The sequence below is a fragment of the Mustela nivalis genome, assembly GCF_964662115.1.
Source record: "Mustela nivalis genome assembly, chromosome: 1".
Lineage (NCBI taxonomy): Eukaryota > Metazoa > Chordata > Mammalia > Carnivora > Mustelidae > Mustela > Mustela nivalis.
This window is the reverse complement of record NC_139020.1, coordinates 75198640-75225519: the sequence shown is the minus strand read 5'-3', so window position 1 is coordinate 75225519 and position 26880 is coordinate 75198640. Positions and strand designations below refer to the sequence as shown.

Here is a 26880-nt window from a genome sequence, read left to right as displayed (position 1 = left end):
CTGTAAGTCAAAAACAAAAATTGAGGAAGAAACTTTTTAATATAATGTTAATAGGTACGCTGGGCAATAAATTCAAACTTTTTAACTTACATCTGCTTAGTTTTTTATTGAGTTAAGTATAAAGGCCCAGTTAATCAACTCATTAGATTGGTCAAGGCAAGACACTTGAACTACATTAACAGTATTTAAAAAGCAGTTGGTCTTTTAGTAATTCTCTGGTAATCACACACGCACACACGCACATACACACAAACTGGTAGAGTACTCTGGATATAGGATTTCCCCCCATAATCTCATATAATGCACTGTTCACAATCTGCAGTATTTTGAAAACTATAAATTGGAAATGACCAAATTAAAGATGCCTGATATACTCTTATAAAGTATTTGGGAACTTCAGCTGTATTCCCAAAAAGATCAATTTTAAACTATAAAAAAGGAAAATTCATATAAAATCACAACAGATTTAACAGACATCTTTGAAAAGAAAGTCAAATTGTAACTCCATTTTCTACTTTTCCAAATATGACTAAGGAAAAAACGGTACAAGTGGTAATGTCTACATTTTTTAAAAACTGTTAACTGAGTGGATTTGGGGAAGAAAAAAAAGCTATACAGTATTATTGCACTCCACGAATGTGCAGAATTCCAAAATGTGCCAGCACTGAAAAACTGTCTTGCATTGAGGTTTTTCAAGAGGTACAACGAGCCTGCCAAAAAGCATCTGGTCTGTACTAACAGCTTGCTGTCTTCAGTACAGGCCTTCATAATGTCAGTCACGCTGCTCTTGCAAAAAATTCCTTAATGTCTGAAAGAGAAAAGAAGATTATCTTATTTCAAAATTCACTCTTATAAAATCAACTCATTGATAATACCTGAGAACATCTCCGGAATGCAAAAGTTAACTAACATCCACCTCTCTGTGTTCACACACACTTGCTTATAATTTTCTATCTCGAGCATGTTAAAAGATTCTGCATACTCTTAGAAACTAGTTATTTGCAAGTAAAGAGAAGATATGTATATAAATATTCTAGAATAATATACCGACTCTGACTATTAAGAGTTCCAATCAAAAAAATGATGTGATGGGCCCAGGTTATTAAGCCTTGAAGATAAAATTAGTAGCATAACCTTACCTTGTTCGGGCAGGTCCAAATGCTCTTATCACTTCATAAATTTTAATAAAGAAAACACCCATATATTACATCTTAAATTGGGAACTCAAATGGTAATATATGGAATATCTAGTATCTTACTGATTTGTGATGAGAATGATACCTATAACTGGTTACTGTATTTTTAAACTACTTACAAAAGAGTTTTCAGTGCTGATAGGTGGGGCTATGATCTATGATGTGGGATTGAATCCATATGCACATTAAGCTTCATTTCATTGTCAAGAATTTGAACAAGCTGTTGCATGGATGGGAGGTGACCAGATTCCAGCTTAGACCACACAGGCACATCTATAATAAAAATAAAAATAAATAGTACCACCCCTTAAAATTAAAGATGATTCTATAATAAACATTCATTCCACAAATTATTGTCATTACAGTTGGGGATACAGTAGTGAACCAAAGAGTTACCCTTCTTGCTGCTATGGTGTTTCTAATAGGGGAGGCACAAAAAGCACTACACATATAGCTAGAAATCACAACTGTGCACTAAGAAGTAAAACTAGAAGATGCTGAGGGATATAAGAGGCTAGAAAAGAGCCCTATTATTATTGAAAGTGAGAGATATCACTAAAATTAAGAAATACTGTCATTAAAAGTGAGAGCTGAAATACAGAAGAGGGGTAGAATGGAAGCTGGAGAGGTGAGCAGGGAGTAGATCAGGGTCAACAAACTATAAAGTGCCAGAGAGTAATATTGGACAACCTCTGGTTTAGAGAATGTATTAGAGGGTAACAAAATAATTGTGACTTGAACTAGGGTAATCGTGATAAATATAAACAGGAGTAGAACTCTGAGAAATGTAGAAGGTAGAATTAAGAATCAGACTTGGTGAACCACTAGATATGGAGAGTAAGGGAGAAACTGAGGTTATCCTAGCTTTCTGACATGGGCAACTGGGTAGAATGATAATGGTGCCATTATAAATAAATGAGCAATGCCAGGGCAAAAGCAAACTGGAGTACAGGAAGCAGAGGTAATCAACAGTCTGGGAATAGCATAAGATTCTTGGATATAGCACCTAGGAAAGATCTAGAGCTCTCTAGAGGTCATCATATGGATATAATTCTCAAGCTACAGGAGGTGAGGACCATATAAGGTGATAGTTTTGCATATTATGAAAAACAGAAAAGCCAAATGGTCATTATAAATCATTTAAATATGTTACAGAATGCAAACTATTCAGAACCCACCATTCAAAGTTATCTCAAATGCACCTGTTGACATACACTGGTTCTCAATCATGTTGCTCAAGAAGAAAACCATCATACATGCATAGACCTAAAAGAAAATATAATTAAGTACAGCACACAAAGTTATTTTAAAGGCAAAACATGACAACTGAAGACACAGTAATTTTTAAAATATAGAATCTCATTTTTATTTGGTAATAGCTGTTTTTATTTTTAAAAATATTTTACTCGTTTATTTTTGAGAGAGAGAGAAAGAGTGAGATCAGAAGTAGTCAGAGCAGCAGACAAGAGGGAGAGGAAGAAGCAGGCTTCCCGCTAAGCAGGGAGCCTGATGCAGAACTCGATCCCAGGACCCTGGGATCATGACCTGAGTCAAAGGAAAACACTTAACTGACTAAGCCACCCAGATGCCTCCGGTAATAGCTATTTTTAAATCTACTTTAAAAAGTTTCTATACAGGGGACAGGGCGCCTGGGTGGCTCAGCCAGTTAGGCATCTGACTCTTAGTTTCACCTCAGGTCATGATCTAAGGGTCACGGTATCAAGCCTCATGTCTGGCTCTGTGCTCAGCACAGAACCTGTCTGAGATTCTCCTCCCTCTTCTCCCCCCACCTCCCCCACTCCTCACCGTACTTTCACTCTCTCTCTAATGAATAAACAAACAAATAAATAAATAAATAAAATCTTATTTTTTTTTTTTTAAAGATTTTATTTATTTATTTGACAGAGAGAAATCACAAGTAGATGGAGAGGCAGGCAGAGAGAGAGAGGGAAGCAGGCTCTCCGCTGAGCAGAGAGCCCGATGCGGGACTTGATCCCAGGACTCTGAGATCATGACCTGAGCCGAAGGCAGCGGCTTAACCCACTGAGCCACCCAGGCGCCCAATAAAATCTTTTTAAAAAAAGTTTCTATACAGGCTCTTATTGCCATTCTGTATGTTCAAAGAACATAACAGAACAAGGAAAATGCAACATTAATTCATAACTTTATACACACTGAAGAATATATATTCATAATGCAGAGACAGAATTTCTAGAAGTTTCATAATAGCCTTAATAAGCTAAACGAAAGAATACCAGCATAAGAAGAGTTCATTTCACTATTTTTCTAATATAAGGCATGAATTCACAAGAGACTAAGTGATGCAATAATCAGCAACTCCATGTATTGAATACAACCTGTCCAAGTTCCAAACAAATTAAGTCAAATAAGAAAAAAGTAGATTAGAAAGCACTAGCATATTAAATTATACTTGCTCCCCTTTTGAAGGCAAATCTATACTCTTTCAAAGAGACCAGAAGTTCCTTGGTGGACAGAAAGGTTTTAACAAAATCACCAGACTAAAAAACAGGAAGTAATGAGGATGTCAATTCACAGCAAGTTATTTCAAAAAAAGTAAATAAAAATGCCCAGAGCAAGTGAGAAAAAGCTCTCCCCCCAGTCTCACTTAAGCTAGATGGGCTTGATTTCATAGACATTACCCTTGCATTTGGGAACATTAAGTATATTTTCATAGAAACAATATATAAGAAGTGTCATCAAAGCTCTAGCTTTCAAGTACATTCCTTTTCCACAGTAGATTGATAATGTTACATGTCTTCACAAGTAAAATGTATTAAAGCTGGAATCAACAGAATCAATAAATATAACACAAAACATCATGAGTACTTAACTTCCAATTCTTAATCTTGTGCATATCAATCTTACTAATAATGGCTAGAGACCTAGTTCAGTAAGAGGTAACACCTGAGGGTTTTATGTTTATGTTAAGAAGTCCTGCCTGTTACTGGAATTAAGTGGTTCCCTAAGAAAAAGAAGCAGAGATATGCAGGAGTCCACTAAAGGTGGTTTGAGCCTAGAACTAAAGAACAGGACCAGACAGAGGACTCCAAAACAGACTACTCCTTAGAAGGAAACCTAAGCAACCTATCCTAGGGAGAAATACAATTAGTACCATTCCTCAAAGCAGAAAGACCCTCTAGAAAAGATGATTTTAAGTAAAACAAATTAAAGAAATCTAAAAAGAATGCATGCCACAGCAAGACCCTACAAAAGAAAAAAGAAAAAGCACAATTTATATATATACATATAGAGAGAGAGATTAACAGAAGAGTCAAAGGACGAATAATAAAAACAGAAAATTTTAATAAAAACAAATCCATGAAAATGTCATTTTTAATGTGAATAAAGCCATTAATTAAAAGGCCTACATTATATGTGTATTATATTCTGTTGGATATGATTTGACCTAATCTATATAATTAATATCAGGTATTAAATTATTTTGTGTCCAGTTTCTACTAAAGTTATACCTCCTTATCCTTCAAATATTTAAAAGAAAAAAAAAAGACCTAATCATTCCTAATATATAATTATAAAATCTAAGGCCAAGAAAAAAAATCACAAACAAAAAACTAAGGTCAAGAAAGGCTAAGCACCATGCCCCAAGATTAAAAAGTGATTGAAGCTGAAATAATACAAGTGAACAGGTGAATCAGCAACAAGTACTTAGAAAACCAAACAAACAAGTCATTGAAATATTTTCACTGACAACCAAAAAAACTTGCAACTATCAAACTATTAGGTTACATACCTTATTTTCTTGGCCCCACTGCCAGATGCTAGGAGCTTGCATGCCAAAGAAAGCAAAAGGATCCTTGCCAACAATTATTAAGCCTATTAATACTAGTTTGAAGACTGACAGGAAAGATGCTATGTGTCTATTGAAAGAAAAAAGAAATTCATCAGAAGCCATAATTTTTCACCTAATTCAACTTTAAGACACTGTTTAAGACACAACAAAACTTTAAGACACTGTTGAAAAAAACTGAAGACACAAATAAATGGAACTCAAAACTCAAGTATATGTGCATAGACATTTTCTAGACACCAAATCTAAAGGTTACTAAATTATAAGTAGTGAAAAAGATAGTAACTAAAGTTTAATGCGGAAACTTAAAACAAAATGTTTATTATAACTAGCAAAATTATATAGCATTAGGCTTTAAAAATATTTAACAGTACAGAATTTTATACCACTGACTCTATACAAAAATTCAGGAGTTCTTGGTCTATTTCTGCAATAAAAATTATGTAAGAAAACATATCCTTAGAAGGTTACCATCTCTGAAATAATCCTTCTTTCTTCCTTCTTAACAAAAAAATTCTTCCATATTTGGATCAAATAAACTTGATACTTATAAAACAGTGTTCTGTTTATTGTAGCCAACTAAGAAATTATAATAACCGAGAAGTTAACTGAACCAATTCACAAAGGTTTACTCAAAAGTGAAAAAAATTCACTTTAAAAATTCCTTTTAAGTTACTGAAATTTACTTACCTATATATGGGTTGAGGGAGGTAATTTTCTCCTTCAATGCGGATGTCTGGGTACCGCTGGCTTATAACCCGCATGTACTCCTCAAACACCCGCCTATAACCTCAGGAAACACTGCAGAAAAATAAAAGTGCTTCTGTTAATCAATTTAGAATATGCCTACACTTACTTTGCATTTAGACAAAGCATGAATATTGCCATGTATAAAAAACTGTTTCCCAAGAACAGTGACAAAGTAATAACAACTGATGCTGGATGATGGCAACACGGAGGTTTATTCATAAATTTCACATATTTACCTCCCTACCATGTATATCCATCTATTAGAACATTAAACTTAATAGATTAGGGTCATTGTTGGGCAGCAGCAAATAACTATTCATATATGGCAGCATATTTTGAGCTTTCAAATCAACTTGCTTTTTGCGGGGGTATCAATGAGTATAAATACTGAAACGAAAACAACTCTTACACATCTGAAATAGGGACTTTCAAAACTGGGGCCCAGGAAGCTTAAAAAAGATGAAGGCGGGCGCCTGGGTGGCTCAGTGGGTTAAGCCACTGCCTTCGGCTCAGGTCATGATCTCAGGGTCCTGGGATTGAGTCCCGCATAGGGCTCTCTGCTCAGCAGGGAGCCTGCTTCCCTCTCTCTTCTCTCTGCCTGCCTCTCTGTCTACTTGTGATCTCTATCTGTCAAATCAACAAATAAAATCTTAAGAAAAAAAAAAAAAAAAAGATGAAGGCATGAGACTTGAAACTGGTTCTTGTTCCTACTCTGCCCCTAAGTGGGCAAACATGCCTGCTCAATCACAATAAAAGGAACTTAAAAAACTCTTTTTAAGTTCTGATTTAAAATTTGCTTCTACTTTGCAAAGGAAAACAAACATTGGAAAGATAATTTTCAGCAGTATGACAGCAATCCATAACAGTACTGAAGAAATTAAGTCAACAGCATCAAATATCTCCATTAAAATTTCTAAAAAACTATGCTGTGGATATATGTTTCCCCAGCAAAAGGGGAAAAGGCCACCAGAGTGCACCTGTAGGGGGAGGAGACACTGAAAACTAAAAAAAAATTGAAGACACAAATAAATGAAAGATATCTTGTGTTCACAGATCAGAACTGATATTGTTAAAATGTCCACACTGCCAAACAAAATTTACAGATTCAGTGCAATCTCAATCAAAACTTCTACTCACAGAAGTAGAACAAACAATCCTACAATTTGTATGGAACCATAAAAAACCCGGAATAGTCCAAACAATCTTGAGAAGGAAGAACAAAGCTGGAGGCACCATGCTGCCTATGTCAAACTACATTACAAAGCTATAGTGATCAAAATTGTATAGTAGCCCAAAAACAGACACATAGATCAGTGTGGGGCAGAATCAAGAGGGCAGAAATAAACCCACAGAAATATAGCCAATTAATTTAAAACAAAGGAGCCAAAACTGAAGAAAGGCCAGTCTCTTTAACAAATGGTGTTGGGAAAACTGTCAACAACCTGAAAAGAATGAAAATGGACCAACTATCTCCCACCATACATAAAAATGAACTCAAAATGGATTAAAGACGAATGAAAATGGACCAACTATCTCCCACCATACATAAAAATGAACTCAAAATGGATTAAAGACTTGAACCTAACACCTGAAACCATAGGCCTTCTAGAAGAAAACACTGGGTAATAAGCTCCTTGACATTAGTCTTGGCAATGATTTTGTGGATTAGATCATAAAAGGTATCAAAAACAAAATAAACAAGTGGGACTACATCAAACTAAAAAGCTTCTGCACAGCAAAGGAAGCCATCAACAAAATGAACAGGAAACCTACAGAATGGAAGAAAATATTTGCACATCAGATATCTGATAAAAGGGTTAATATCCAAAACATAAGGAATTCATAGAACTCAAATAGCCAAAAGTCAATAATCTGACTAAACATGGGCAAAAGGACCAGAACAGATACTTTTCCAAAGATGACATAAAAACAGCCAACAGATACATGAGAAGGTGCTCCACATCACTAATCAACAGGGAAATGCAAACCAAAATCACAGAGAGTACACCCCCATACCTGTTAGGATGCCTGTCATCAAAAAGACAAAAGAAATAGTATGTGTTGGCAAGGATGGTAATCCTTGTGCACTGTTGGTGGGAATGTAAATGGAGCAACCACTAGGAATACATTTTAGAAGTTCCTCAAAAAATTGAACATAGAACTACCATATGATCTAGAAATTCCACTTCTAGATATACCTGGAAGAAAATGAAATCACTCTCTTCAAGAGGTATCTGTACCGTCATGTTCATTTTAGCATTACTTAAAATAGCCAAGACATGGAAACAACTTAAACAAACGTCCATTGACAGATGAATGGGTAAAGAAAATGTGGTATAAATACACATAAGGATATTATTCAGAAAAAAAAAAAATCCTACCATTTGCAACAATATGGATAAAACTTGAAGGCATTATGCTAAGTGAAATAAGACAGAGAAACACAAATTGTATCTCATTTTACACAGAATCATAAGAAAGCCAAGCTCAGAGACATGGAAAGTAGACTGGTGGTTGTCAGGTGCTGTGGAAGAGGCAAAATGGGGAGATACTGGTGGAAGGATACAAACCTTCAGTTATAAAACAAATTCTAGGGATCTACTTTTTACAGCAAGGTGACTGTAGCTAACAAACTGTTTTGTATACTTGGAAGTTGCTTAGGGAATAAATATTAAATGTTCTCACCCAATTAAAAAAGCTAATTATATGACTTTGTGAGTGGGCACACTCTTAACTAACCTTACTGTGGTAATCATTTCACAATATAATCATCACCTTATCTACACATAATTTCTTTTGTCAATCATAGTTCAATAATGCTGAGAGAAAAAAAAAGATGGTACCACCAAATCAGGAGAAGAGCTTACAAATTCAGGTAAGAGCATTAAGCACTTGCCTGCATTATAGTCTAAGTCAAGGAACACATAAAGCAAGGAAAGTACAGAGGAAGCAGAATCAGTAATTAAGTAACAGTAATGTAAAACCTAAGATGCCCACTTTGTCAATCACTGTCATCAAGGAGAAACATACCAACTACCAGGATTAGGTTTATATCTGGAAGGGTATAACAGTCCAAATATTAATAGATCTCAATTTTTTTTTAAGATTTTATTTATTTATTTGAGAGAGAGAGAAAGAGAGAGCACGAGTGGAGAAAGGTCAGTGGGACAAGCAGACTCCCTGCTCCGATCTGGGGACTCCAGAATCATGACCTGAGCCGAAGGCAGTCGCTTAAACAAGTGAGCCACCCAGGTGTCCCCGTAGATCTCAGTTTAAGAAAAACCTCACTTGAGGCTCCTGGGTGGCTCAATGGGTTAAAGCCTCTGCCTTCTGCTCAAGTCATGATCCTGGGATCAAGCCCAACATCAGGATCTCTGCTCTGCAGGGAGCCTGCTTCCTCCTCTCTCTCTCTCTCTGCCTGCCTCTCTGCCTACTTGTGATCTCTATCTGTCAAATAAATAAATAAAATCTAAAATAAATAAATAAATAAAAGAAAATTTAAAAAAAGAAAAAACTCACTTTTCAGGGGGAAAAAAAGAGAGAGAAAGTAAGTCACCAGTTTCCTTTACATTAATACTTCCTCCACATTTAGAATAAAAATTTCACAAGAGATTAGTCCCTAAAAAGTATGAAATTTTTGCAAAGGGCAACAAATCTCTACAGCTAAATACTTAAAATAACTTACGCTCTACATACTTTATGTTTAGTAAACATTCACCTTATTTAGTATTTTATTATGACTGTTAGAGTGACCAAATCGTACTATTTTGTCACAGCTGCTTTCTCTATAAGAAAATTTTGGGGGCACCTGGGTGGCTCAGTGAGTTAAAACCTCTGCCTTCGGCTCAGGTCATGATCCCAGGGTTCTGGGACAGAGCCCCACATCGGGCTCTCTGCTCCACAGGGAGCCTGCTTCCTCCTCTCTCTCTCTCTCTGCCTGCCTCTTTGCCTACTTGTAATCTCTGTCTGTCAAATAAATAAATAAAATATTTAAAAAAGAAAAATTTTAACGTTGCTTTTGTTTTGAGGATATTACAAAAAACACCTATATGCCTAACTACCATGAAACCAAGAAATGGCAACTGATTTCAATATCCTCAACTCTGCATCAGTATTTACACGGAATTAATTATCTAAAATGACATTCTCTTTTATTTTTTTTTCAATTTTTAATTATTTTTACTCACATATAATGTACTATGTGCCCTAGGGATAGTCTCTAACTTTTAATGAAACATTGTGAGAGCTGGAGACAAAATTGAGTTGAAACTTTTTTTTTAATAGATGAAGGGGAAAATATGAAGCCCAAAGAGATGAAGTGACTTTCCATGGTTATACATCCATATGTACTATTTATTAATTCACTCACTCAAATACTTACTGAGTGCCTACTACATGTCAAGCACTATGTTAGACACTGGGTATGTAGTGATGGGTGACACAGATGATGTCTTCAGTCAGGGCTGAGAGACATGGACTTTGTGATTTGAGATCCTAGCCCTTTCCACTAGACCCAAATAAGAGAGTTGATGATGTAAGAGTTCTTCTCCCCTCTGTCCAGGAACTAAGTTCCCTTTGGTCAAAATGCCACCAGCAAGTACCCAAATAGTTGACCTCTTGATGGCAGAGATCTCTGAGGTTTTTCCATGATGAACATCTAGAGATTCTCCCTCTGGAAGAACTAAAACCTGTGGGGCTCCAGAAGTCCCTCATATTTGCTCTCCAAGTGCCAATCTGTTGCCAAGGGAAGCCCAAAGAAGCCCAGCTAGAGAGGTGAACCTATGTGCAGGCAACACTTCTGGTCGGATTCCTCCTACTCACCTACTTTTCTGGCTGCTGTGCGCAGAATCCTAGCTCTATCCTCCATCCTCCCAGTCCCAAGTCTTCGGTATGGTCTCAGACCTTTGGATCGAACTCCAAATGGAATTAGCCCATAATCTTAAAATCCAAAAAGGACTTTAAAACTGTATTTTTTTTCAAATTTCCAGTTATAAAACATGTAAGTCATGAGGATGGAATGTACAGCATAGTGACTATAGTTAATAATAGTATATGGCATATTTAAAAGTAGGTAGGAGAATGGATCTTAAAAGTTCTCATCACAAGAAAAAAAACTGTGACTATATGGTGATTACTATTATCTGGACTTACGGTGGCAATCATTTTGCACTACATAAAATATTGACTGTTTATGTGTACACCTGAAACTAACATGCTAGGATTTGAGTCAAGATGGCGGAGGAGTAGCAGACTGAGATGACATCAGGTTGCAGGAGTTCAGTTAGATAGTTATCAAACCATTCCGAACACCTACAAATCCAACAGGAGATCGAAACTAACATGCAAATCATACTTCAACAAAAAACAAACCAAAAAAACCCACAAAACTTTACCTATTTACTTCTGAAAGATGAAACAGTTTACAAAACTGATACAACATATTTTTAGACAAGTTTACTTACATATAAGAAATTTTCCTCCCTATCATTGCCTTCAGAATTGTGAAGAAAACCTAAGGAACTTTTTCCTATATAACTGTTTTCCCAAAATCAATTTTCCTGTTTTAAAATACCAATCTCTACTGCTGACAGATGTTTTCCAAAACAAAACATACCCTGGTGTTTACTGAGGTGGACAAAATGTGAAATTCAAGGCACACATGGTGAGGACCCAGTCATTTTCACTTTTATTACACACCCAGCTCTTTTCAACTTACTTCATTCTTTTTGGGTCTGTGAGGAAAACTCTGGATTCGACTATACCCCCAACACATAAATATGGAAACATGCTAAAAATATGCTGCAGCACCTGCCTCTTCCTCCTGCCATGGGAACAAAGGTCCTTAAGAAGAAGATTTAAACTCTGAAATCTTAACATTAAGTCCTAATCACTTTGCAAATGCCTAGTAATACAGAAATGTCTTACTATATGGAGTCTACTTTTGCAATTGCTCACTTTAAAATATTTTTCACAGTACTTCTCTAAAAGAAAAGACCTGTATACAAATTAGATGATCTATGTGTAAGGAAATTTAAGAAATAAAGAAAATGCCCTGTCTATACTATTTCAAATAGATTCTGTGCTTTTTTGAGTACATCATGTATTCAGCGTCCTGATTCACTAAGCCAACCACCCCTCTTTTCCCCTTTCTACATTATGTTTGCCCCTAACTGTAGTCAAATACTTGTATCAAACTTGAACCTATCACAAACCCCAATCTCTCACATCTTCTTATTAAAGGAAAACGGGGCATGAAAGAAATTGAGGAACACACAAAGAAATGGAAAAACGTTCCATGCTCATGGATGTGCCGAAGAAATATTGTTAAAATGTGTATGGAATTAGCTACCTAGAGCAATCTACACATTCAATGTAATCCCTATCAAAATACTATCAACTTTTTTTCACAGAACTGGAACAAATTATCCTAGAATTTGTATGGAACAAGAAAAGACCCCAAATTCCCAAAGGAATGTTGAAAATGAAAACCAAAGCTGGTGGCATCACAATTCCAGACTTCAAGCTCTAATACAAAGCTGTAATCATTAAGACAGTATGGTACTGGCACAAAAACAGACACATAGATCAATGGAACAGAATAGAGAACCCAGAAATGGACTCTCAACTCTATGGTCAACTAATCTTTGACCAAGCAGTAAAGAACATCCAATGGAAAAAAAAAGACAAGTCTCTTCAACAAATGCTGTCAGAAAAATTGGACAACCACATGCAGAAGAATGAAACTGGACCATTTCCTTACACCATACACAAAAATAGACTCAAAATGGATGACAGACCTAAATGTGAGATAGGAACCCATCAAAATCCTTGAGAAGAAAACAGGCAGCAACCTCTTTGACCTCAGTTGCAGCAACTTCTTGCTGGACACATCTCAAAGGCAAGGGAAACAAAGGCAAAAATGAACTGTTGGGACTTCATCAAGATCAAAAGCTTTTGCACAGCAAAGTTAATAATCAACAAAACCAACAGAATGGAAGAAGATATTCACAAACGACATATCAGATAAAGGGCTAGTATCCAAAATCTATAAAGAACTTATTAAACCCAACACCCAAAGAATAACCCAATCAAGAAATGGGCAGAAGACATGAACAGACATTTCTGCAAAGAAGACATCCAAATGGCCAACAAAGCACATGAAAAAGTGCTCAACATCACTCGGCATCAGAAAAATACAAATCAAGACCACAATGAGATACCACCCTACACTGGTCAGAATGGCTAAATTAACAAGTCAGGAAATAACAGATGTTGGCAAGGATGCAGAGAGAGAGAAGGGAGCCCTCCCACACTGTTGGGAATGCAAGCTGATGCAGCCATTCTAGAAAACAGTATGGAGATTCCTCAAAAAGTTGAAAATAGAGCTGAAAATTGCCCTATGACCCAGCAATTACACTACTGATTATTTACCCCAAAGACACAAATGTAGTGATCCAAAGGGATACCTGCACACCAATATTTAAGCAGCGATGTCCACAACAGCCCAAATATGGAAAGAGCCCAGATGTCCACCAATAGATGAATGGATAAAAAAGATGTCGTGTATGTGTGCACAAACACACTGGAAATTACAACTATCAAAAAAAAAAAAAAAAAAAGAAAGAAAGAAAAGAAATCTTGCCATTTGCAACTACGTGGATGGAACCAGAGTTCCTCATGCTAAGTGAAATAAGTCAATCAGAGAAAAACAGTTATCACAGCACCTCGCTGATATGCAGAATTTAAGAAATAAGGTAGAGGATCATAGGGGAAGGGAGAAAAAAATGAAACAAGATGAAACCAGAGAGGGAGACAAACAGTGAGACTCTTAAATCTTAGGAAACAAACTGAGGGTTGCTGGAGGGGAGGTGGGGTGGGAGGATGGAGTGCTGGGTGATGGACACTGGGGAGGGTATGTGTTGTGGTAAGCGCTATGAGTTGTGTAAGTCTGATGAATGATAGACCTGTACCCCTGAAACAAATAATACATTATATGTTTATAATAATTTCAAAAAAGAAAAAAGGGCAAAAGCCCAGATATTTGTGAGATAAATATTTAAGATTTCTATTTTTTGCATCTCTTGAATTCACCTTCCCTTTTTATTTACAATAACCTCCTTTCTGGGACGCCTGGGTGGCTCAGTTGGTTGGACGACTGCCTTCGGCTCAGGTCATGATCCCGGAGTCCCGGGATCGAGTCCCACATCGGGCTCCCAGCTCATGGGAAGTCTGCTTCGCTCTCTGGCCTTCTCCTCGCTCATGCTCTCTCTCACTGTCTCTCTCTCAAGTAAATAAATAAAATCTTAAAAAAAAAAATAAATAACCTCCTTTCTAACTGTCCTCTTACCCACACACAGAACTGGATCCTGTTTACATAATGAAACCAACCCCTTGCCATCACTGACAGTCCAGAAAAATGCAAACCTGTCAAAGGAAGTCTTGAGATCCTTCCCTAAAAGTGAAGAAATGGGATTTTAAAGTGACTATCTCCACAAAGGTGAACATTTAACACGTTTAATCTTTCAAAGGACTGAGAAGATAAGTGAATCTTCAGAGAAAACAAAGGACAAAGTACGACTTACTGAGAAAAAAGTACAGATGTGAACCCAGGAAGAGTGAATGACATCTTCTCCACTTTCTAGTTTTCTATTTTAGCTCGTCTTAAGGCCTTGATGAATCCCTGCCTAAGATTATTCTCTCAGTAATTTTAAAATGCATTTCCAAACGTATTATTCAAACCAGTAAAAAAGGTTTCTACTACTTGCATTCTAAGAATTTCAATTAATATTTCTCCCACACTGTACCTAGAAAATCAGGAAGATATTTTGTAAATACTGTGCTTTCTAAACGTCTACAGCATTGCTCAGTTCAACAGCTCACGGATCACTGAAAGCTGTGCTTTTAGATTTAACCTTTACTTTTCCTTGTTCTGTTTAGTAGATGAAATACTGTAATAATAAACATTTGTCTGGTGCATCACCTGCTCTAAGTGCTTTAAGGAATGAAATCTCCAAAGGTTCTACAAATCACACAAGGGATTTAGGGAGTGAAAAATAAACTACACTGATTAATGTTTTTAAAAGTTGCAAACAGGAGTGCCTACACACTTTGAAGATTAAAATGTGGCCCAGGGGGCGCCTGGGTGGCTCAGTGGGTTGAGCCGCTGCCTTCGGCTCGGGTCATGGTCTCGGGGTCCTGGGATCGAGTCCCGCATCGGGCTCTCTGCTCGGAAGGGAGCCTGCTTCCTCCTCTCTCTCTGTCTGCCTCTCTGCCTACTTGTGATCTCTGTCAAATAAATAAATAAAATCTTTTAAAAAAAAAAAATGTGGCCCAGAATTTGCTCAGTTTTTTAAGAAGCTGCAAAAACAGCACCAAAAAGGTATCAGCTTGTCAGATTAAGGAACAGTAGTTATATGAAATCAAGTGATTTCCTTTTAGCAACCTCAAATCTTGAAACATTACAGTGGCCACCACAGTGAAAACACATACAGGCATATTTCATGCCTAAAGGAGCTTCAAAGATTCCTGGCTTCTTTACTAAATGTATTCCAAAGATGTGACAAACCTAAAAAAAAATTTTTTTTAAAGATTTTATTTATTTGACAGATAGAGATCACAAGCAGGCAGAGAGGCAGGCAGAGAGAGAGAGGAAGGGAAGCATGCGCCTCACTGAGCAGAGAGCCTGAGTGGGGCTCGATCCCAGGACCCTGGGATCATGACCTGAGCCGAAGGCAGAGGCTTTAACCCACTGAGCCACCCAGGTGCCCCCAAGCCTGAAATTTTATGAGTGATCTGTTTTTATTCTCTCCATTCTTCTGTCTATTCTAGAGGTCAGTAGCTTCTAGTTCTGTATCTCTGACATATAACATTCCAGGAATTCTTTTGCTAAAGACTATTCCACCAAGAATTTATAAATTGCTTAGCTCCTTCCTAGGGAAGGAATTTTATCTGTTTACTCTGGAAAACACTTATTAATAGATTTATAAGGTATTCAGTCACTCAATAAAGATGACTTGATTAAAGCATTCAATAAATAGTGACAACCACATTTTGTAGAATTCTTTGTTTCATCTTAAAATGCTCCATATATGATGCCTAGCTTTTATTCTTTTCAATACATTTTTTAATTGAAGGTAGGATTCACATGCCACAGAACTCACCCTCAGTGTATTTCTATAAGCTGTTAAAGAGTCTGATAAAAAAAATATATTGTGTTCTATGTTGCGTCAATGGTCAAACTGAAGAAATCTCTGGGCTGCTTTATACCGCTTTCCTATTTAACCTGTATATTTATTAACTGGTTGGTTGCAGACTGATTTCACATGACATTAGAATAAACTCAGTAAAAAAAAAACCAGGAATCTTGGAAAGAAAGCCACCAACAGGATAATGCAGCTATACTAATAAGTAAGGGTGTGTCAGATATCAGAGCAGCAGAAAGATGACTGGCAGTAGCACAATGAATTCTGGAAGCTTAGCCCCAGCAGTAGAGGCATGAAGACCGAGCCAAGAGTGTTACTGGTAAGAGTTATATTCAAAACTGAAGTTTTACATGTATTACATTCTATGCCTAACAGTTTCCAAACTGGAACAGAAGCCAACCAGGTAAAAACCTACCAGAAATGAACAGTATTAAGTGAGAGCTATCACTAGTCCAGAAAGGAATATGGATGGAGGAGGGGAGGGAGGCAGGAGGGGAGAGAGGGGACATTTAGGTTATTTCAGGGCAAGCCACAGTGGACGGCAACAGGCTGTACTCACTTTTCCAATAAATACTGACTGAAGACAGTCAAAAGTGAAAGAACCTAGAACAAGAGAAAGCAAAAAAAAAAAAAAAAAAAAAGTCCATGCCTTTTTAGTGCTGGCAAAATTCTAATGAAGAAGATAGTAAACTGAGGATACAGTTCATCATGAGGATATTGATAATATCTGAAGCTATTTATATGAATATCTGATAATATCTCAAGCTGCCACTTGTGTGGCAGGACAAACATCTATTTAATCAAACATCTGGTCTTCTGGGGTGCCTGGGTGGCTAAGTGAGTTAAACAGTATTGATAATACTGGTAATATCTGAAGCTATTTCTCTTGTTTTGAGAAACAGGGAGGAGAAACAGAAAAAAGAAGACAAAATCTGAGGGACTATGGAAACTACATCATAAAACAAAAATGGAGGAACAGCAAATAGAAGTCAAAATAAGAGTCTATATTCAAAAATATTCTATAAGAAGCAGTAGTAAGAGGTAAGGAAACACTACCAGAAATTTCAAAACCAAAAAGCAGAATCAAAAAATATTTTGAGGCAATGAATCATATACATATATATACTTTTTAATTTATATTTATATGTTTATATTTTGAGGCCCTAAAAAAATTGATGGGTTAGAAAACTGATAGAAGATGAATAATAAAATTGCAGAAGATCTGAATACTATCATTAGCAGATTTCATGCATCCATCAGGTTTTGTTATCAATAAAAACCCGACAGCACAAAGACCATTTGCAACAAGTGACCATGTTATACCACAAAGAAAGTCCAGTAAGTAAAATAGCCAATGTCATATTCTCATTACATATTCAATGTTGTATTCTTATTATAGTGCGATAAACTAGAAATTTTAAAAACTCAACCTACTACTCTAAGATCTTCCAGTAGGAGTTTAACTAATATAACAATATCAAAATTTTAAATGTAATACCTTTTGACCTAATCATAATACTGTAATTCTGTGGATTTAATTTACAGAAATTATCGGACAAGTATACAATATATGAGGATATTCACTAAGTAATTCTGTATAAAATCAGGATCAACCTAAAAGTTAACCAAAAAGCACTAGTTAGATAAATTAAGGAACACTCATCTTATGTAATACTATGCTTGCTAATGCATATCTGTAATTACTGAACAGTAAGTGATAGAGGGGAAGGAAATTAAAAAAAAAAAAAGCATACAACTATGAACACAATCACTTCTGTAAAATTACATAATACAGTATGTCTGTAGAGTTGTCCTGAAGGCTGTTCTTCCAAATGTTAATAAAGAGCTACAAGGATTTTTTCACTTTCTTGTGTATACTAAGGGGAGAGCAAAATATGCGACCCCAAAATATGCACTTTGGCATGTGGCTTATTTTGAGCTGAAGGCAATTTAGACAAAATGGACTCCAAAGAAAAAAAAACTCACTGCTTCCTTAAACTATGTTAAAGAATCTGGATAGGCCCAAACAGAAAGCTATTAACAGGGGTAACTTTTTATCTGCAAGACTTGTGTGGCAGGACAAACATCTATTTAATCAAACATCTGCTCTTCTGGGGCGCCTGGGTGGCTAAGTGGGTTAAGCCTCTGCCTTCAGCTCGGGTCATGAACCCGAGGTCCTGGGAGGGGTTCTCTACTCAGTGGGGAACCTGCTTCTCTCTCTCTCTCTCTCTCTCTCTCTCTCTGCCTGCCTCTCTGCCTACTTGTGATCTCTGTCAAATAACAAACAAATAAATAAATAAATAAAATCTTTTATTAAAAAAAAAAAAAAATCTGCTCTTCTTATTGTCCTGTGAATTACCCTCCTCCCCTTTGGAGCCCCAGGCCCCCATCCTATTCCTTCACTTAGGATACTATATAAATCTCAATTGCCCAACTTGTTCTTGCCTTTCATGTTTTTTATAGGGCTTTCCTAAGTATGTAATTAAATGTTTTCCTGCTATTCATCTATCTTATGGCATTTTAATAGACCAGTCAAAAGAACCTAGAAGGGTAAAATAAAAATGTCACCTACAATTTTTTTATTATTTTTACAAGAAACCTGTATTATTTTTATAGCCAGAAAACTAATTTCATTTTTTTAAAAGACGGAAGTCTCAGAGTAAAATTTACCAAAGTTCTCATCACAACATTAAAGACAATAAAAATAACACATTACAACAAAACTTGATAAATGATTGCATTTATGCTGCGCTAGTTTTTAATAGATTATATGCCTCCAGATTTATTTCCTGTCCCCTCCCCCTTCTCTGTGCTGAGTCAGCTTCATTTACATATGATCTTCCCTTAACTTTTATAAAGCTCTTTCTCTACATCTCCTGGTGCTTTCCCCATACCCTTCAAGACTTCATTTCCTCCTGTCAAAGCCTTTCAACTCTCCCTGAATAACCTTTCTTTCCCCTAGGGTTTTAAAGCCCTCCATTATGACCTCTTTTAGAACACTCTGAACAGGACACTTTACTGTAATATTGTTTAACATGTCTCTGTTTCCCCCATCAGACAATGGGCTTTCAAACAATTAGTAAAAAACAAATATTTATCTTCCTAAATAGAAAAAATAAATATTCATCTTCCCTGGACAAAAGGGGAAAACAAGTAGCATGTAAAAAAGGTCATAAAAAAAATGAGGATTTGATTTCATCAGTAGTTCTTGATAAAACCTCAAGTTTTTCAAGAACCAAGTTCTTGATAAAACCCATGGCAAGATTTCTTCCTCACCAATCTTGGGCTGCATCCCAATCAAGCTATGATATGTGAAAACATGACTTGATTTCCCTTTACGGAGAGCAGAAAAGGTGACAGAAATGAAACACATATGCATACTTTCATTTTTTGCCTTGAAGCTTCCTAACAGTATAAAACAGTAACAGAATATTAGTAATTGGAATGCAACCCACATTGTCATGTTACTGACAAACAAGTTGAGAGCAACTAAAGAGATTCAATAATTTCCGGGAAGTCATTCAGAAGGTAAGAGTCAAATCAAATAAGAACCTGGAACTCTGAACTGTTAGAGCAGTAAATAAATACAGTTTTCCAGTAACTATACTATTCAAAATTTATGAGGTTATCTTGGTATTTCCAAATGATACATTCAATTTGATTTCCACCATTTACCTTAATGGCAAATGGTAAGGAAAGAATGTTTCAATTTCTCTGTAAGAGGAGATAAAACCTTTAAAACCATTCATATTTTACCTACCTCTAAAAGCTTTGGACTAAAGTACTTTGTACATTATTAAGTACAAACCACTATTAACTGTACATTATTCAGTTAGATACTGCAGGTTTTTTTTTGTTTAAATAGTAAAAAACAAAACAAACAAAACAAAATGGTGACTAAGTTCTAAGTAATTACAGAAAACTTAAAAAATCTAACATAGCAGTAGGTGTAGCAGCCAGCATTTTATTTGTTCTCCAGCAACACTCCATTAGTACTCTTCTATCTGAATCAACTTACTACTCCTTTATTTCAATGATTCTAAGAAGTACATTTCTCCTATCATTGTGAAAAATCAGTATTTATCTTAAAATCATCTGTGTCACAATTTAAACGGCAGTATTTTTCTCCCTCTGAGGGACATATAAAATAATGGTGTACCTTAAAATCCATCATATCTTAGGTTTGGTGAAATGCAGTAACTGGTATTTAAATTTTTTAGTTATTTAAAAATTATTTAGTTACTGGTATTTAAGTTTTAGGGACCCCTGAGTGGCTTAGCCGGTTAAAGTCTGCCTTTGGCTCAGGTCATGATCCCGGGGTCCTAGGATAGAATCCTCATCCAGAGCCTGCTTCTCCCTCTGCCTATCACTCCCCCAGCCTGTGCCCCTCTCTCTTCCTTTCCCTGACAAATAGATACATGAAATCTTTAAAATAAATAAATAAATGAAAATTAAAAATAAGTTTTTAGTTTTAGTTACTATGGCTATTTTGGGGAGACAAAAATTTCTTTGTAGGATATTCCCCTGTTATCGTTTTAAAAACTCAGGATTCCTCCCATTCCTTCCCACCAAAAAGAAAAAAAAAAGTCATAAAATTTGTCTCCTTTGTTTATCATTCTAGTGAATGGCACAGCACAACTCCAGAACTCAGGAGCTGTCTCTGACACCTCTCACTTCATATCTCCTCTCCCTTCCCCCAGATATGTAACCCATCACCAAAACCCCAAAATTTATCTCCTAAAGATTTGTTAAACCTGTCCCTTTACATTCTAGTTCTACTACCACCACTGTATTCCAAGTTCCATCATCTCTCACCTGGGCACCTCCCAATGATCCCCCTAAATGGTTTCTCCATTATCTATATTCTTTGTCTCCTCTAATGTCTTTTCCACAGTGAGGCTAACTGATTTTTCCTTATGGTCTACCAGACCTTCCAGGATCTGTGCCACCTTCTCTTTGGACTTTGAGGTCAGTAGCCTTGGCCTCCTAAGCAATTACGTTCTCTTTACTACAAGGCCACGGACCATGTTATTCCTACAGCTTGAAAGCTCTCTAGCAATAAATTTTATCCTTTAAATCTCAGTTCAAAGTTGATTTCCTCATGGAAACTCTCCCTAATCCCCTGCCTAGGTCCGTCTCATACAACATATAACCTTTCCTTTACAGCACTGAACACAACTCTAATTTTATATGTTGTCCATGGATTAATGAGTTCTTTCTACTCTTATCTATGATGTCTAGGATAAAACTGAATTCCAAGAACCAAAGTACCTGCACGGAGTAAGTCAAATATTTGAATATGCTAATATAAGTCTATGGTAACTAACATGATCTTTAGGGCTCCAATTTCTCAGATTTCTTCAACTCATCCTTTTACTAATCTCAGCAAATATCAACATCCAAATCAGCCTTAGGTCTTTATTTTCTTGCCTCCATATCATGAAAGCAAAGTGTGAGTGTGCATAATTTAAATAAAACTCTGTTCTTGGAATAGTTGTTTCATTAACCTTTTAAAAATACTTTTAGAAGTTGGTTGCCCTAAAATTATAGCAGTGGATTCTTAAATTAACAAAAATTGGAAAATTCTGTATTTGCTTATTTTGCAATCTTTAATTTATTATTCTTAGTGAATCAATCACTAAAAATCCAAATAAGGATTAACTGCAAAGAGCTGTACCCAGTAAGCTCTTTATTTTTTTTTTAAGATTTATTTATTTATTTATTTGACAGAGAGAGAGAGAGAGAGAGAGATCACCAGTAGGCAGAGAGGCAGGCAGAGAGAGAGAGAGAGAGAGAGAGAGAGAGAGGAGGAAGCAGGCTCCCTACCTGAGCAGAGAGCCTAATACGGGACTTGATCCCAGGATCCTGGGATCATGACCTAAGCTGAAGGCAGAGGCTTTAACCCATTGAGCCACCAAGGTACCCCTATTTTTATTTTTTATTTTTAGGTTTTTTTTTTTTTTTTTTTTTTTTGCCATGATCTCAGGGTCCTGGGATCAAGCCCCCCATCAGGCTCTCTGCTCAGCAGGGAGCCTGCTTCCCCTTCTTTCTCCACCTGCTGCCTACTTGTGATCTCTGTCAAATAAATTAAATCTTTAAAAAATCAAAAATAAATAAACTACAACTGATTGAATGCTGTAGGTATGACTACATGTTAAATCTCATATATGGGGAAAATAAAACATGCATACAAACATCTGTCAACCAATTATCTGTCAGTATACATTTACACATAAAATGCATTTATACATAAAAATCACAAGAAAGGAAAAATGTTACAGGGGGCCTTCATTTTAAGCTCTGAATAGAGAACTTCCTTTTTGTTAATGTTCAATGTTTAAACATCCAAGTAAGCAGGGTAAGTTTTTCTCCCAAATATGAAATCAATGTTATTAAACTCATCTAATTATATTGCTCCATCGATTGACATAAACCAAAGACTTAGATGTGTAATGCAATACTGTGCACTTCTGGAAGCTTCATGGAGGACCATATCTATATTATTCACCAGGGTTATCTTTAATCCCTGGCACAAGCAGGTACTGAATGAGTATTTATTGAAAAAAATACATGAATATAGAATAGGAACGTTTGTTGGAAGCTGTTTGGCACACTCTCTCCCTTTAATTCCATTTGTGTGTTGTGCCGCTGTCTTATTCTATTAGCAATTATAAAAATGACACAATTAATAGATGATATACTGAGCTACAGTTAAATAAAGAGCACTCATAAAATAAAGGACAAAAGCAATTGAAAAGAAGGTAAAAATAGCTCTCTCCTTTGTTCACAGTGATAATTAATGAAAAACTTCATTTTATAGCACTCAGATTTCAAACAGAATTAAAAGAATGCTCACATATTTATCCTCAATTGTTTTAGCTTCCCCTTCTTTCCCAAACTCGCAAATGAACATCCAAGAGAGTCTACCAAAACCAGAAACACAATATTCAATTTACTATATACAGATCAATCTCTGGGGAAAAAAGTACCAAAAACAAGCTTAATATACCTGTATACGGAGGGCATACTAGTAAAATTCTTTCTCATCTACGATTAAAAAACAAAACTGAAGAACTTTTGTATGTAATATGCTCTGGGTTACTGCAAAAGAAAACTCTTATTATACTTTTGGGACCAGTTTGTACTTAAAGGAAAAAAAAAAGAAGGAAAAAAAAATGACAGAGAAACTATGTATCAGAAACTCAAGTGAAGTACTTAAGACTTTATAAAAATTTTAACTGAAGAACTAAATGCCCTTCCCTATAGTTGTTATGAACATCCTCAGTGGAAGGTACACTTGTTAAATTATCTGAGAAGTATTCCAATAGAATCAACTTAAAAGAAGAGTACTTTGGAAAAGCACAAAACAGGAGGTGCAAAAGTAGGAAACAGAAAAATTACATACCCTGGAAATGCAGTCTTTTAAAATTACTTAATCCAAAGTATCACAATCCTTAACAATAATTATAGGCTGAAAAAAATGACAGCCACTTTCTAATTAAAAAAAAAAAATTATGGGAAAAGTTGCAATGGTCAAGTCATAACTCCCATTTACAGTATTATATGAAAATGATATATGCTGGCCACACAGTAAACAATACAGGGAGTTGTTCTGGTTTTGTTTTGTTTTGTTTTAAATCAGGAGGAAAGTGCAAAGGTTTTATAGTTTTCACTCCAAAAATAAAGTCTCATCTCACCATCTCACTTTCTGACTGTAAGGGTAACTTAAATTGATTTTTTAAATTTAAATATTTGCTTACTCTTTAAAGGATAAGCAAAAAAATAGTTGGGTACACAGGAAATCTAACCTTTAGTACACTTAAATTAATAAAAGTTTTAAAAAGGCTATGATCTTGAAAAAACGTCATCTTTTGCTATACAGGATTCTAATTTCTACCATTTTACAATTCTAGTTTACCTTTCAAATCTTCCCCCAACCCTACCTACCGTATTACATGCATCACTGCTCGGGTTCTAACACTTAACCAGGTTAACGACAAAATAACTTACAGTACAAAGTCGAAAACTGCTGGGATTTTTTTTTTCCTGATTTAGGGTTTTTGGTTTTTTTGGTTTTTTTTTTTCTTTTTTTTTTCGGTTTCTCTGAATGCACAAGAGATTTGAAGGGTTTTTGGTTTTTTTGGTTTTTTTTTTTCTTTTTTTTTTCGGTTTCTCTGAATGCACAAGAGACATGCGGGTATCGGCAACTCCTGGGAGGCGAGTGTCAGGGGAGTTGGGGGGAACAGGTAAGAGTTGTCTGGGAGTGAACCACACTGTCGGAAGAGCAACGTGCTCCTTTTTAAAGACATTTTGGAAACTGCAAAGTGAGAAATCAGTCTCCCTGGACGTCTCGGCGCCCTCCAGCTGTCAGAATCCCCACTCCTCACTCAACAGTCACCCCGGGAGGTCCTGGAGAACAGGCGTCTGTCACTCGCGGGTCTCCTCCAACGACCCGAATTAACCTTCGCCCAGGGAGGGCAGCGAGGGCGCCGGGCATAACCCTGGGAAAGGGGAGAGGAAAGGGGCCCTGGGCGGCAAACGCACGCGCCCGTCCGCCGACGCTGCGCCAACTCATGCCCACCTCCGCAGGCAGCCGGGTGGCCATGGCGTGACGCCGCCGACCGGCCCTCCGTCCTGACAAGCGGCCCCACGTCTTCGCCTTTCAGTACTTAACCTTCCCGTGCCCTCCTCCCCCACTCCCACCATTCTAGGAGGCAAAAAAGAACTGAGCCAAGAGAACGGTTATGCCTGGAGGAGAGAAGGGCGGCCTGGCAGTCCCGGCAAGGACCCCGGGGGAGGCAAGCTACGAAAGGCTCCCGGCGCCGTTCTTCCGGGCCGAGGGAGGTTCAGCCCGCTAGGCCGCGAAGCCGGGGCCTCGCGTAGCGACAGGGGCCTCGCAGAGGCGCGACGGCGCTGCGGGGCCCGGCACACATACTCACCAAATCTGGAACTTCAGCAGCGGCCCCGTGGCGTACTGCATCTTTAATCTTTTGCTAGGCACGCCGCCCAGGTTGGCCGAGGCATCGCTGCGGATCACCGCCGCCGCCGCCACCAGGAGAACGAGCAGAAACCTCATCTTAAGCGAGCCAGCCGCTTCGGCCGCGCTCAAACGGAGACTGCAGCCAGCCAGCCCAAGGCCGAGCGGGAGCTGCGAGCAGCTCCCCACCGCGCAGGCGCGATCCGGCAAGGTCGGGAGGGAAGCGGAAATGCGCCTGCGCAGGCCGGCGCCAACGCACGCTCTGGGAGGTAGAGCTGACCTGTTTCGCTGCCCTGACCCACCATCTTGGATGTGTGCGGGGACTGGGATGGAGTGAGTTGCGTGGGGGAGAGAATGAGGTAGCTGGTGGGGTGTCGGAGAAGCCGTAATCATTGGACATGCGGGTTCTAAATACAGTGTCATTTAATTCAGACATTGATTTGCCTGAGACACTGAGGAGAGCCCATTTAGCAGCCTTGATGCAGGTGTGGGAGATAAAAAGAAAGAGCCCAAGCCTTCCCAACGGTTGAAGCGTCGCTCTTTGAGTGCCGTACTGTGGCTTTTTCTTTGATCTTGCAGTATTGCTCTCTCTTAAAACAATGAATTATTTTAAAGAGACTTTTGGAAAATTTTGATGATGTAGAGGAATAGAATAATTACTCATGGGGCGCCTGGGTGGCTCAGTTGGTTAAAGCCTCTGCTTTCGGCTCAGGTCATGATCCGGATCGAGCCCCGCATCAGGCTTTCTGCTCGGTGGGGACCCTGCTTCCTTCTCTCTCTCTGCCTGCCTCTCTGCCTACTTGTGATCTCTGTCAAATAAATAAATAAAATATTAAAAAAAAAAAGAATAATTACTCATTAACAACCTTCAACAGTGACTGGCATTTGACAGTCTTCATTGTCTATGCATAGCTCTAACCTGTTCTTCCTCCAGGAATGCAAATATCAGACATCCTATTATGTCACTTGTAGGTATTTAAATATGTATCTCTAGAAAATAACTAGTCTTTGGGGAAGAAAAGAAAAATCTAACGAGACCATCATCCCAACTTTAAAAAAAAAAAAAAAAACCACAGTCATTCTCTGATACCACATATCCAGTTTGAAATGTTTTGTTTTGATAAATATTTTTCTAAAATCAGGACCAAAATAAAATCCGGTGCCATTGGTTCATAGGTCTTTTAATTTATGATAGAGCAATTAAAACGAAGAATATACCAGGAATTGGGAGTTTTTATCATTTATTGCAGTAAAGGCAAACACACACCTTTGGGAACCAAGGGGAGTCTCCGAAAGATGGTATTAGAAAGACCCTTACAGTATATGGGCTTCAGTTTGATGATTTGGGGCAGAGTCTTATTGGTAGCAATGGAAAATTTGATCATAATTTTTAAAGTATCAGTATTAATATAGGTCATTCTGGATCGTTTATGCCAGTTATTTCAATTATGAAATACATCAGATAGGAGTTTGATAAACAGTGGAATAGGAAAGTCTCAGGAAGTGTGTGCCCAAAGTTGCTTATATCTAATAGCTCAATTGTAACATGTAGTCAAAATTTTTTTCTTATTTAAGGATGGTTGCAGTGAGAGTCTGAAAACATTCCACAGCTGTTAATTTCAGTTCACTTAGACTTTAAGTGACTAATATAAACATTATATATATCTTAGGACAAAAGGAATTGCAAAACCAAAATCAAAACTTTTTTTTCAGTAACCCCACTGATGGTGATACTATTTTGTTTGTATTATTATTCTAAGACTGCTGCATGTAATGTGGGATAAAGCAAGTGAGTGGTTATATTGGTGTCAGTGGCAATGGTTTCCTTGCAGTAGGAGAAAGGAAATAGATTTAAATTAATGTGTTAAGAAATACATCACAAGGGGCATCTGGGTGGTTCAGTGGGTTAAAGCCTCTGCCTTCGGC

General features: G+C 37.2%; 1 protein-coding gene and 1 long non-coding RNA gene across 2 annotated transcripts; both read right to left on the bottom strand.

Annotated features, from left to right (window-relative positions):
- Window positions 1-78: 78 nt before the first annotated feature.
- SELENOT (selenoprotein T) lies at window positions 79-25182 on the bottom strand. Its single transcript, XM_082682421.1, has 6 exons — window positions 24917-25182; window positions 5716-5826; window positions 4969-5095; window positions 2375-2462; window positions 1316-1469; window positions 79-808 (listed from the first exon to the last, which is right to left on the bottom strand). The coding sequence occupies exons 1-5, from the start codon at window positions 25051-25053 to the stop codon at window positions 1345-1347; spliced, it is 588 nt and encodes a 195-aa protein (XP_082538547.1). The 5' UTR covers window positions 25054-25182; the 3' UTR covers window positions 79-808; window positions 1316-1344.
- On the bottom strand, window positions 9925-14897 carry LOC309840398. The gene is made up of 2 exons (XR_014298577.1): window positions 14100-14897; window positions 9925-13889 (listed from the first exon to the last, which is right to left on the bottom strand). It is a non-coding gene; the product is annotated as an uncharacterized lncRNA (long non-coding RNA).
- Window positions 25183-26880: the final 1698 nt, after the last annotated feature.